The 12155-nt window shown below is 43.0% G+C and overlaps 1 protein-coding gene across 1 annotated transcript in view; it reads right to left on the minus strand.

Annotated features, from left to right (window-relative positions):
• The window catches only part of FBXO41 (F-box protein 41), a 258813-nt gene that overhangs the window by 26730 nt on the left and 219928 nt on the right, over positions 1–12155 (minus strand). The window contains exons 7-9 of the mRNA XM_082268572.1: positions 10090–10205; positions 5510–5662; positions 1286–1381 (exon numbers count right to left, since the gene is read on the minus strand). Of these exons, the coding sequence (XP_082124698.1) occupies positions 1286–1381; positions 5510–5662; positions 10090–10205 (365 nt within the window). The remainder of the gene's footprint in view (positions 1–1285; positions 1382–5509; positions 5663–10089; positions 10206–12155) is intronic.

Here is a 12155-nt window from a genome sequence, read left to right on the forward strand (position 1 = left end):
TTTTATGCAACACAAAAAAAAAAAAAAATGAAAAATATATTAACAGCAACAAAAAAAGAAAGAAATAATCAAAAATCAGTGGAAAAGGCTAGTTTCTGGTTGTCATGCTCAGTTTCTGGCTTTGAGTCCCTGATCCCTACTCCCCCCCCCCCCCCATGCATCCCTTGCAGCTCATACATATCCTATCCTCCACTATATTGTCCCTCTGTGCCATCCCACGCCCCCACTATCCCCTCCATACAACCTCTGTATTCCCCCATACACCCCCGGTATTCCAATATACCCTCTGTATCCCTCCATACACCACCGGCATTCCAATATACCCACTGTATCCCCCCATACACCCCCTGTGTTCCAATATACCCTCTGTAGCCCCCCATACACCCCCTGTATCCCCCCATACACCCCTGGTATTCCAATATACCCTCTGTATCCCCCCATACACCCCCTGTATTCCAACATACTCTCTGTATCCCCCCATACTCCAATATACCCTCTGTATCCCCCCATAAACCACGGTATTCCAATATTCCCTCTGTGTCCCCCCATACATGCCCTTTATCCCCCATACATTCTCTGTATCCCCTCCATACACCCCCTATTATTTCCCATACATCTCCTGTATCCCCCATACACCCCCGGTCCTCTCATATATTCCCCCATATTCCCTGTATTTCATTCCATACACCCTCTGTATCCCCCATACACTCTTGTATACACTCCTTGTATTCCCCTCTCACACCTCCTGTATCCCCCTATATACCCATTTTATCCTCCTATACACCCAATTTATCCTCCTATACATTTATTGTACCCCCCTATACACCCCCTGTATTTCATACACTCCCTGTATCCCCATACACCCCCTAAATTTCTTCATGCATTTACCATATTCCATCATTCACCTTTTGTAACCCCCCCCCATACACCCCACTTATCCCCCTCAAGCACCCCCCTATATCCCTATTACACCCCCTGTATCCCTCTACACCATGCATCTACTGTATTCCCCTATACACTCTCTAAATCTCTCCATACACCCCTCATATCTCCCCATTGAACTTCTGTATCCCCCTATACACCCTTGTGTTCCCCCTAACGCTATTTAAACCTCCCTGTACACCCCTACAGATATGCAGATTAGAGCTTCTGACTTTACCCCGCCTTTCCTCATCTCTATACTTGTTTTAGGTCTGTATTGAAGGCATAATAGCCAGGCAACTAAGTATTTTCAGGTTAGCAGTGGCAGCCCCTATTTCTGGTGGTGTCAGGTGACTTCTCTTACCACGGATGTAATGGTGCCACCTGGAGGGAGATGATGTCTCTGCAGCCAGCTCCTAGTGCCCAGATCACCTCGTGACCCACCGGATCCGTGGAGCTCCTGGAAGTGAGATGAAGGTACCAATGGTTAGTGATTTCGAGTTTAAATTATAAAAGTCTCTGAAATATATATAAATGTCATAATGTAATGATGTTAGTTTTGAAGGTTACTTCAATATGTCTCTTTCAAGGATAGGGAAGCCATTTTGCTATGTATTTATATTATTTATTTTTGAACCTTATGTCAGTATGTTGGGTAGAGTTATGTGTCCTACTATAGACTCAAACCATATATATGCAAGAGTGGGTGTTACTTTTATATTTAAAATTACTACCTTCTTGGGACACACTTTTTGCTGACATCGTCTTTACATATATTATAAAAGACAACTATATCTACAGATCAAGCAGAGATGAGAAAAGAACATCCTAGACTCTGAAGACACGCAACACCTCTCTCTCTCCTTTTGACGCATTAAACCTTTCTGTTTTGTACTGTTTTGTTATGTTTTACTTTACTTTAACAAAATAAACAACTTTCCTGATGTATCGTGACAGCTGAGAAGTCTATTTCGAACATCAATAAGAACAAAGACCAGGCAACAAATATACCAGAGCACTGTACAGGGAACTGAATGTACTAAGAGCCGCCAAATGTTCTACTACCATTAGTGGATGTGGTTGGGAATGAAGTCTAAAGCTGAACTCCAGCAGATATTTCACTGCCCAATCGCAGGCTGGAGGTGGGACAAGACCTGTGTTACTGCATCACAGAAAATCAGGACAACTGCCCTGCTAGACAGGGTTGTGTTGTGTGGCAGAGCTGGGTAAATGTCAGAACTGGATGTGCAGGGATACAAATTCTTTGGCAGGCAAAACAGCAGCCACATACACAATATTACACAATAAATGGTAAAATCAGCGCAACAAACTATTCTTGAAATTAAAAGCAGTTGGACAACTTAGGTCATTATTACAACATCCCAGAGATCAATATAAATTACAATAGTGCAGCGCTGGGAAATAGATTAAATGGAAAAAAATGAGTTCATAGACATAGGACACAAAGGCTCCAAACAGTGTAAAGATCTGCATCGAAACAACCACTCCATGGCTAAATCTGTGCAAAGCCTCCACCTCAGAAACTACTAGCCGCTCACCTCAGATATAGGACCCCTGAGTTAACAGGTAGGTCATACACGCCTTCCCTTAAAGGGTATATATCCTTAGCGATGCAGTCATGGATAATCTCCCAATGTAGTTGTAGGGTTCATGTAAGTGTGGCCAAGCATTGTTCAGATAGAAGTATCACATCAGCATGCACAAATAGACTTCCCTTGAAGTTGACATGGAGATGATCACCAGTGACAGGTGGTCCGGTATATGCAAATGAATAAAAGAAATGTAGTGCTCTCACTACATGTAAAACACTTACAAAGCCGGCACTTTAAGTGCAAGTAACGAGCGCTCGGTACAGTCAGATACGGAGAGATGGCCGCTGGTGACGTCACATGACTCCTTCCCGTACGCGTTACGTACCAGAGGCGGGACTTCATCAGCCCCGTCAGTCAGAAGTCCCGTCCCTTGGAATGTAACGCGTACAGAAAGGAGTCATGTGACGTCACCAGCGGCCATCTCTCCATATCTGACTGTACCAAACGCTGGTTACTTGCACTTAGTTGAAGTGCCGGCTTTGTAAGTGTTTTACCTTTGATTACAATAAGTCAAGTTTTTATCGGAGAGCACTATATTTCTTTTATTTATTTGCATATACCAGACCACCTGACACTGGTGATCATCTCTGTGCTAACTTCAAGAAAAGTCTATTTGTGCATGCTGATGTGACACTTCCATTTGATCTATGCTTGGCCACACTTGCCCGGATCCTACATCTACATTGGGAGATTATCCCTGACTGCATCAATAAGGATATATACCCTTTAAGGGCAAGCCTGTATGACCTACCTGTTAACTCAGAGGTCCTATATCTGAAGTGAGCAGCTGGTAGATTCTGAGGTGGAGGCCTCGGACTGATTTATCCATGGAGGGGTTGTTTTGATGCAGATCTTCACACTGTTTGGAGCCTTTGTGTCCTATGTCTATGAACTCCTTTTTTTCCCATTTATGCTATTTTCCAGCACTGCACTGTTGTATTTTATACATACAAAAGTATTAGGACGCCTGCCTTTACACACACATGAACTTTAATGGCATCCCAGTCTTAGTCCGTAGGGTTTAATATTGCGTTGGCCCACCCTTTGCAGCTATAACAGCTTCAACTCTTCTGGGAAGGCTGTCCACAAGGTTTAGGAGTGTGTCTATGGGAGTGTTTGAGCATTCTTCCAGAATCACATTTGTGCTGTCAGGCACTGATGTTGGACAGGAAGGCCTGGACCTTGCTTTGTGCACTGATCCAAATCATTTGGTGGAGGGGGGGTTATGGTGTGGGGTTATTTTTCAAGGGTTGGGCATGGCCCCTTAGTTGCAGTAAAGAGAACTCTTAAGGTGTCAGCATACCAAGACATTTTTGAACAATTCATGTTCCTAACTTTGTGGGAAGAGTTTGGGGATGGCCCCTTCCTGTTCCAACATGACTGCGCACCAGTGCACAAAGCAAGGTCCATAAAGACATGGATGAGCAAGTTTGGGGTGGAGGAACTTGGCCTGCACAGAAACCTGACCTCAACCTGATAGAACACCTTTGGGATGAATTAGAGCGGAGACTGAGAGTCAGGCCTTCTCATCCAACATCAATGCCTTGCAGAAAAATACATTTCTGGAAGAATGGTCAAACATTCCCATCAACACACTCCTGAACCTTGTGGACAGCCTTCCCAGAAGATTCGAAGCTGTTATAGCTGCAAAGGGTGGACCAACTCAATACTGAACGGATACACACTATACAATTGTCTATAGATTTTTTCCTTTAGATTTACCAAAACCATATAATATGAGGTCAAACCTAACCACTTTCAATTTGTATGCAATCAGGCAGGCCCTTGTAGTACATAGTAAAGGTAAATCTAAAGCAAATCAAACAACAAAAGTTGTATAGTGTGTATCCAGCACTTTAGCCCCGGAGGATTTGGCTGCTCAAAGACCAGGCCCTATTTTGCGATTCAGCACTGCGTGACTTTAACGAGCAATTGCGCGGTTGTGCGATGCTGTACCCAAACAAAATTGACGTCCTTTTTTTCCCACAAACAGAGCTTTCTTTTGGTGGTATTTGATCACCTGTGCGATTTTTTTTTTTTTTTGCGCTATAAACGAAAAAAATAGCGACAATTTTGAAAAAATAACAATATTTTTCAATTTTTTTTATATGAAATTCTCAAAAAAAAATTAAAAATCAACATTTTTTAACATTTTATGCCAATTTGTTTTCTGCTACATATTTTTGGTAAAAAAAAAAAAAAATCGCAATAAGCGTATTTTGATTGGTTTGTGCAAAAGTTATTGCGTTTACTAACTACGGGAAAGATTTATGTCATTTTTATTAAACTAGTAATGGCGGCGATCTGCAATTTTTTTTTGTGGGACTACGACATTGCGGCGGACAGATCGGACCCCTGACTGACATTTTTGACAGTTTTGGGGGCACCAGTGACATTACTACAGTAATCAGTGCTAAAAATATGCACTGTTACTGTAAAAAATGACACTGGCAGGGAAGGGGTTAACTTTATTGGTGATCAAGGGGTTAAGTGTGTCCCTAGGGGCGTGATTCTAACTGTTAGGGGGCGTGGCTAGTGAAGTAATTACAGAGACATACGATCCTACATAGCAGGATCGCATAGCCTCTGTTCTTACATCAGGGAGAATGACAGACGGCTGTGTTTACATCAGCCGTCTGTCTTTCTCCCTCTCCTGCGGGAGATCGCAAGTGGCCGGCGGACATCGGAGCCGCCGGTCACACGTGCTGGCTAGGCAGGGAACGAGCGGGGGCGGGAGCGCGCCACGCGCTCGTCCCCTACAGGCTCGTAGGCGAGTGACGTAGTACTATGTCACTTTGCCCAGGAGAGGCTGACTGCCGCAGTAAATAGTCGTGCGGCGGTGGGCAAGTGGTTAAGACTGGGATGCCACCATTAAAGTTCATGTGCGTGTAAAGGCAGGTGTCCCAATACTTTTGACAATATAGCGTATATATTTAATTTGTGAATGTAGATGTAGTGTCCCCCTGCTTCTGTACCTGTATGTGACAGCTTGCAGTGCTCGGCAGTAGCAGCTGGCCAACCAGAGGGAGCGGTCGGTCAGGATGTTGGGACAATGGGAGATTCGCAGGATCAGCAGGTTTCCTCCTGTGGCTTTAAGAAGAGCTTCCAGTCCGGCCTCCAGGCAGCCCCTGTAGATCAGCACACACAGATACACCAACAATCACTATGGCTTTTCATATTAGGAGACACTCAGCAGTCAGGAAGAACCATTTCATATATAATTTCAGCCCGACAGTTTTGTTGGGGAGGTCTTACCTTACTTCTTGTCCCAGCGACAACACTGGCCCTCAGAACTGAAGGGAACATCCCCGGTGGGGACACAATACCACTGCTCCCAACTGTCCCTGATTTCGAGGGACTGTCCCTGATTTGGAACAAAGTCTTTCTGTCCTCCTCATTTGTCCCTCATTTAGGTCTGATCTATATAGTTGTATATAAAATACACTATTTAACTTTCAAAAAATGTTTCCCAGTGCTAAACCTTTCATCCAATTTCTACATTTGTAAATTTTAAAAGCCAATATACAGAAATAGTATTTGGAAAAATAGAAATAGTTTAATAAAAGACCACATAGATGGTCCCAGCGCTGGCCGCCACTGCCCTCAGTCTGGTTGCCAGGATCGCCTGGCATCTAGCAACCAGTGACATCACGTAATGCAGAGAGAGGCCCCAGCGTTCAGAGCGGAGGAGGATGTAATTTCCTCCTCCTCATCCTAGTGCTCAGCTCTGGCATCTAGCAACCAGTGACATCACGTAATGCAGAGAGAGGCCCCAGCGTTCAGAGCGGAGGAGGATGTAATTTCCTCCTCCTCATCCTAGTGCTCAGCTCTGGCATCTAGCAACCAGTGACATCACGTAATGCAGAGAGAGGCCCCAGCATTCAGAGCGGAGGAGGATGTAATTTCCTCCTCCTCATCCTAGTGCTCAGCTCTGCCCACCTTCTCCAGCCTCTGAAGTGGCGGCCCCTTGCTCAGAAGGGGAATGGAAGAGGATTTGAGAGTCTGAGGTGGGGTCGGGGATGGAACCAGTTGGGCTGTCATGAGGGAGCAGGGCAGAGATGCAGGGGCACAGAGGGTGGTAGCTAAGCTGGTGCTGGATGACCCTCAGAGGGATAGAAAGGGGAGAAGGAGGTCACATCCTTAGATCTCAGGGGATCATGCTGGGACTTGCAGTACTTCACTTTTAGGGGATGTGACTTACATGGAAATACAAGTCCCAGCATGAACCCCTTTAGAGCTGAGGACGTTACACCCCCCCCCCCCCGCACTAGTGAAGGACCACATGTCCCAGCATTAACCCCTAGGATCTAAGGTGTTACATCCTTGGATCTCGGGGGTTCATGCTGGAACTTGTAATCCTTCACTTTTGGGGAGGGGGGGGGGGGTTACATCCTTAGATCTCAGGGGTTTATTCTGGGACTTGTAGTCCTTCACTTTTGGGGGATGTGACCCTGCCAAAAGTTAAGGAATACAAGTCCCAACATGAACACCTCAAAGTGGAGGATGTGACCTTCCCACCCAACAACTAGTGAAGGACTACAAGTCCCAACATGAACCCCTCAGAGCTGAGGATGTGACGTTCCCACCCCCCAACTAGTAAATGACTACAAGTCCCAGCATGAACCCCTCAAAGTGGAGGATGTGACCTTCCCACCCCCAACTAGTGAAGGACTACAAGTCCCAGCATGAACCCCTAAGATCTAAGGGGTCACATCCTTAGATCTGAGGGGTTTATACTGGGAGGGTAGCCCTTCACTTTTGGGGGGTCACATCCCTAGATCTCAAGGGTTCATGCTGGGTCTTATAGTTCTTTACTTTTGGGGATGTGACCCCCATAAATTAAGGAATACAAGACCAAGCATGAACCCCTCTGAGCTGAGGATGTGACCCCTCCCCCCCAAATCAAAAAGATGCTGGCTGCCATACAGGGGACGAACCTAGGCACCCCGCAAGAGATGCGGGGAAATTACCCCAGGTGCCCAAGCCAGTGCCCCTGTGCCAGGCAAGTTAGTGGAGCCAAGTTCCGGGCACTAGGTTCCAGGGCTGGTTCATACCATGTTCAGGGAGGGACAGTAGGCTCATACCCTAAGCAACCCATCGGAGGAGGAATAAAGATGTATCCGGCATCGCACATCACGTAGGATACGCAACATACTTAGGATACACTATGGATGTAGGCAGATACTGTCTTTATTCTTCTTCCCTGGTGCTGTGCTGGTCTGCCACTCTCCAATAAGCCCACAGGGGTCTAGGTCCTCCTCTAACAGTAAGGATTTTGTAAAAAAAAATTTAATAAACGGTCGGCTCAGACTAAAATGCCCAGGTCTATTTTTTGTCCCAGTCCGGGCCTGAAGGTGACTACCTACTACTTGCTGAATAAAAGTTCTTATCAAACAAGTTCAATCTGCGCCCTTGCTGAACATTGCTGAGATAAAGCCATTTATACCTACAGACTGGGAGAAACCATGGGGATGATTACTTTTGGTGGGTCTTATTAACCATCATTATTAATATCACTTTCCCATACATCTGTGAACACCAGCTAACATTTCCAATGAAGCTCGCAGTGCAGCTGAAATGCAATCATACAGTGCCTTGAAAAAGTATTCACACCCCTTGAAATTTTCCACTTTTTGTCATGTTACAACCAAAAACGTAAACGTATTTTATTGGGATTTTATGTGATAGACCGACACAAAGTGCCACATAATTGTGAAGTGGAAGGAAAATGATAAATGGTTTTCCAAATTTTTTTCACAAATAAATATGTGAAAAGTGTGTATTTTGTACACTTTTCACCCCCCTGAGTCAATACTTTGTAGATCCTCCTTTCCCTGCAATTACAGCTGCAAGTCTTTTTGGGGATGTCTCTACCAGCTTTGCACATCTAGAGAGGGACATTTTTGCCCATTCTTCTTTGCAAAATATCTCAAGCTCTGTCAGATTGGATGGAGAGCGTCTGTGAGCAGCAATTTTCAAGTCTTGCCACAGATTCTCAATTGGATTTAGGTCTGGACTTTGACTGGGCCATTCTAACACATGAATATAGTTTGATCTAAACCAGTGATGGCGAACCTTGGCACCCCAGATGTTTTGGAACTACATTTCCCATGATGCTCATGCGCTCTGCAGTGTAGTTGAGCATCATGGGAAATGTAGTTCCAAAATATCTGGGGTGCCATGGTTTTCCATCACTGATCTAGACCATTCTATTGTAGCTCTGGCTGGATGTTTCGGGTCGTTGTCCTGCTGGAAGGAGAACCTCCGCCCCAGTCTCAAGTCTTCTGCAGACTCTAACAGGTTTTCTTCTAAGATTTCCCTGTATTTGGCTCCATCCATCTTCCAATCAACTCTGACCAGCTTCCCTGTCCCTGCTGAAGAAAAACATCCCCACAACATCATGCTGCCACCACCATGTTTCACAGTGGGGATGGTGTGTTCAGGGTGATGTGCGGTGTTAGTTTTCTGCCACACATAGAATTTTACTCTTAGGCCAAAAAGTTACATTTTGGTCTCCTCTGAGCAGAGCACCTTCTTCCACATGTTTGCTGTGCCCTCCACATGGCTTCTTAAAAACTGCAAACTGGACTTCTTATGGCTTTCTTCCAACAATCGCTTTCTTCTTCTCACTCTTCTATAAAGGGCAGATTTGTGGAGAACACGACTAATGGTTGTCCTGTGGACAGATTCTCCCACCTGAGCTGTGGATCTCTGCAGCTCCTCCAGAGTTCCCATTGGCCTCTTGGCTGCTTCTCTGATGAATGCTCTCCTTGCCCGGCCGGTCAGTTTAGGTGGACGGCCATGTCTTGGTAGGTTTGCAGTTGTGCCATACTCTTTCCATTTTCTGATGATGGATTGAACAGTGCTCCGTGAGATATTCAAAGCTTGGGAGACTTTTTTATAACCTAACCCAGCTTTAAACTCTTCCACGTACAGTTGGCTCATCCGACCCCCTTCCGTTGGGTGTCGGAATCCTGATACCTGGGGGTGCAAGTGACCAAGCCTCTATCTGCAAACTCTTCCACAACTTCACCTCTGACCTGTCTGGTGTGTTCCTTGGCCTTCATGATGCTGTTTGTTCACTAAGGTTCTCTAACAAACCTCCGAGGGCTTCACAGAACAGCTGTATTTATAATGAGATTAAATGACACACAGGTGGACTCTATTTACTAATTAGGTGACTTCTGAAGGCAATTGGTTCCACTAGATTTTAGTTAGGGGGCATCAGAGTAAAGGGGGGTGAATACAAATGCCCCCCACACTTTTCACAGATTTATTTGTAAAAAATGTTAAAAAAAAACATTTATAATTTTCCTTCCACTTCACAGGTATGTGCCACTTTGTGTTAGCCTATCACATACTGTAAAATCCCAATATAATACGTTTACATTTCTGGTTGTAACATGACAAAATGTGGAAAATCTCAAGGGGTGTGAATACTTTTTTCAAGGCACTGTATTTCAGGCGCTGGGTGCGAGTATGGAAGGTGTTCTTCTGCGGGTCAGCATATTTGAGTCACTAATGGGGAAGCTTATAGGGGAAGCAAAAGGCTCACCTTGTGCTTTTCATGTACTCTTCCTTGGTCTCTTTCTTCCCCCTCTGGCGAGGTTTGAGGTTCTGCATCGTCAGGGAGTGAGTCTGTGTGCACCACTGAGATAGAGTGAGCAGAAACTGTGGGAAGAGCGGGAATGCATTAGAGAGGGTGCACAGAGAATATACATATATCGTTATTAGAGACAAGGCTGTAAAGCTCTAAGGCTGCATTCACATGTTAGCGTATGGATCGCGGGCAGAATCGCCGCGATTCCGCCCGCGGTCCGGAAATCATTGCAAATCGCGGGACGCTTGTGCGTTGCCCGTGATTTGCAATAGCACCCCAAACGCTGAGCGATGTTGCCGCGATTTCCGCCTGCCGAATCGCGGTAACATCGCGCAAAAAAAATCGCGGGACGCATTACGCCCAAAAAAGTACAAGAGCTTCTTTGGAGCATAATGCGTCCCACAATTTTTTTTGCGCAATGTTACCGCGATTCGGCAGGCAGAAATTGCGGCAACATCGCTCAGCGTTTGGGGTGCTATTGCAAATCACGGGCAACTCACAGGCGTCCCGCGATTTGCAATGATTTCCGGATCGCGGGCGGATTTGCGGCGATTCTGCCCGCGATCCATACGCTGACATGTGAATGCAGCCTTAGAGTGATCTCAAGGCTCTCAGAGTCAGTGCATACATGTGCAAGTAGACCCCAGTATTTATTTTTCCTAATTCTTTATTTATACAAATAATAGGCATGTGCAGAGTAAAACAGAACAGAATACAAAATAAAATAATAGAATAGAAAATAAAGGGATAGAATAGAAAATAAAAGAGTACAGTAAAACAGAACAAAATAAAATAACATAATAAAATAGAATAGAAAATAAAGGAATAGAATAGAATGAAAATAGAATAGAATAAAATAGAATATAACCATCTTCTAAAATGTGAATATCAAATAGAATACATTTGAATACAATAGAAAATAATAGAACAGAAAAAAAGAAGAGAATAAAATAGAAAAAAAAGAATGGAATAGCATAGAATTAGCGTAGAATAGAATAAAATAGAAAGAATATAACTTTTTTCTGAAATTCGAATTTCAAATAGGATAAATTCAAATAGAATAGAAAATAAAAGAATATAATTGACTAGAATAGAAAAGAACAGCATAGAAAAAAGAATAGAATAGAATAAAAAGAATATAACCATCTTCCGAAAATTCGAATTTCAAATAGAATAAATTTGAATTTGGATAGAACAGAAAAGAATAAAATAGAAAAGAATAGAATAGAAAATAAAATAATAGAATTGAATAGAATGGAATATAATAGAATGAACACTAGAAAAGAATAGACTAGAATAAACCATAGCATAGAATAGAATAGAAAGAATATAACAATATAACCATTTTCCAAAATTTGAATAGAAAAAAAATGGAATTAGAATAGAATAGAAAAGAATAGAAAATAATATAATATAATAGAATAGAATAAAATAGAATAGACATTAGAGAAGAATAGAATAGAATAAACTATAGAAAAGAATGTTATACAATAGCGCTGATTTACTCACAAATTGCACTTTAATCCTACTGTATGTGGTGACACTACGTGAATTAGCTGCTATATTCCTTTAACACATTTCTCCTTTGTATTACCTTTATATTTATCCTCTCACTCTCTCTATTAGTTAGCACATGGTTCATTACCCCCTAATATTATACAACCATTTTCCGAAATTCGAATTTCAAATAGAATAAATGCGAATTCGAAAAGAATAGGAAAGAATATGTTATAATCGAAAAGAAAAGAATACTAAATAAAATAATAGAATAGAAAAAATAATAGAATAGAATGGAATATAAAAAAATAAAATCATCTTCCAAAATTCCAATTTGGAATTGAGTAAATTTGATTTCGAATGGAATTAAATTCATATGCAATTTGAATGGAATTCGAATCGATTCAAAGTTTCAAAATTCGGACGAATTGAGTTCATTTCGACTGAATTCGGAAAATTTGAATTTATTTGAATTCAAATAAACGAAACTAATTCTGAAAACGAATTAAACATATTAAACTAAT

The sequence above is a fragment of the Pelophylax lessonae genome (genome assembly GCF_965119305.1).
Source record: "Pelophylax lessonae genome assembly, chromosome: 1".
Taxonomy (NCBI): Eukaryota; Metazoa; Chordata; class Amphibia; order Anura; family Ranidae; genus Pelophylax; species Pelophylax lessonae.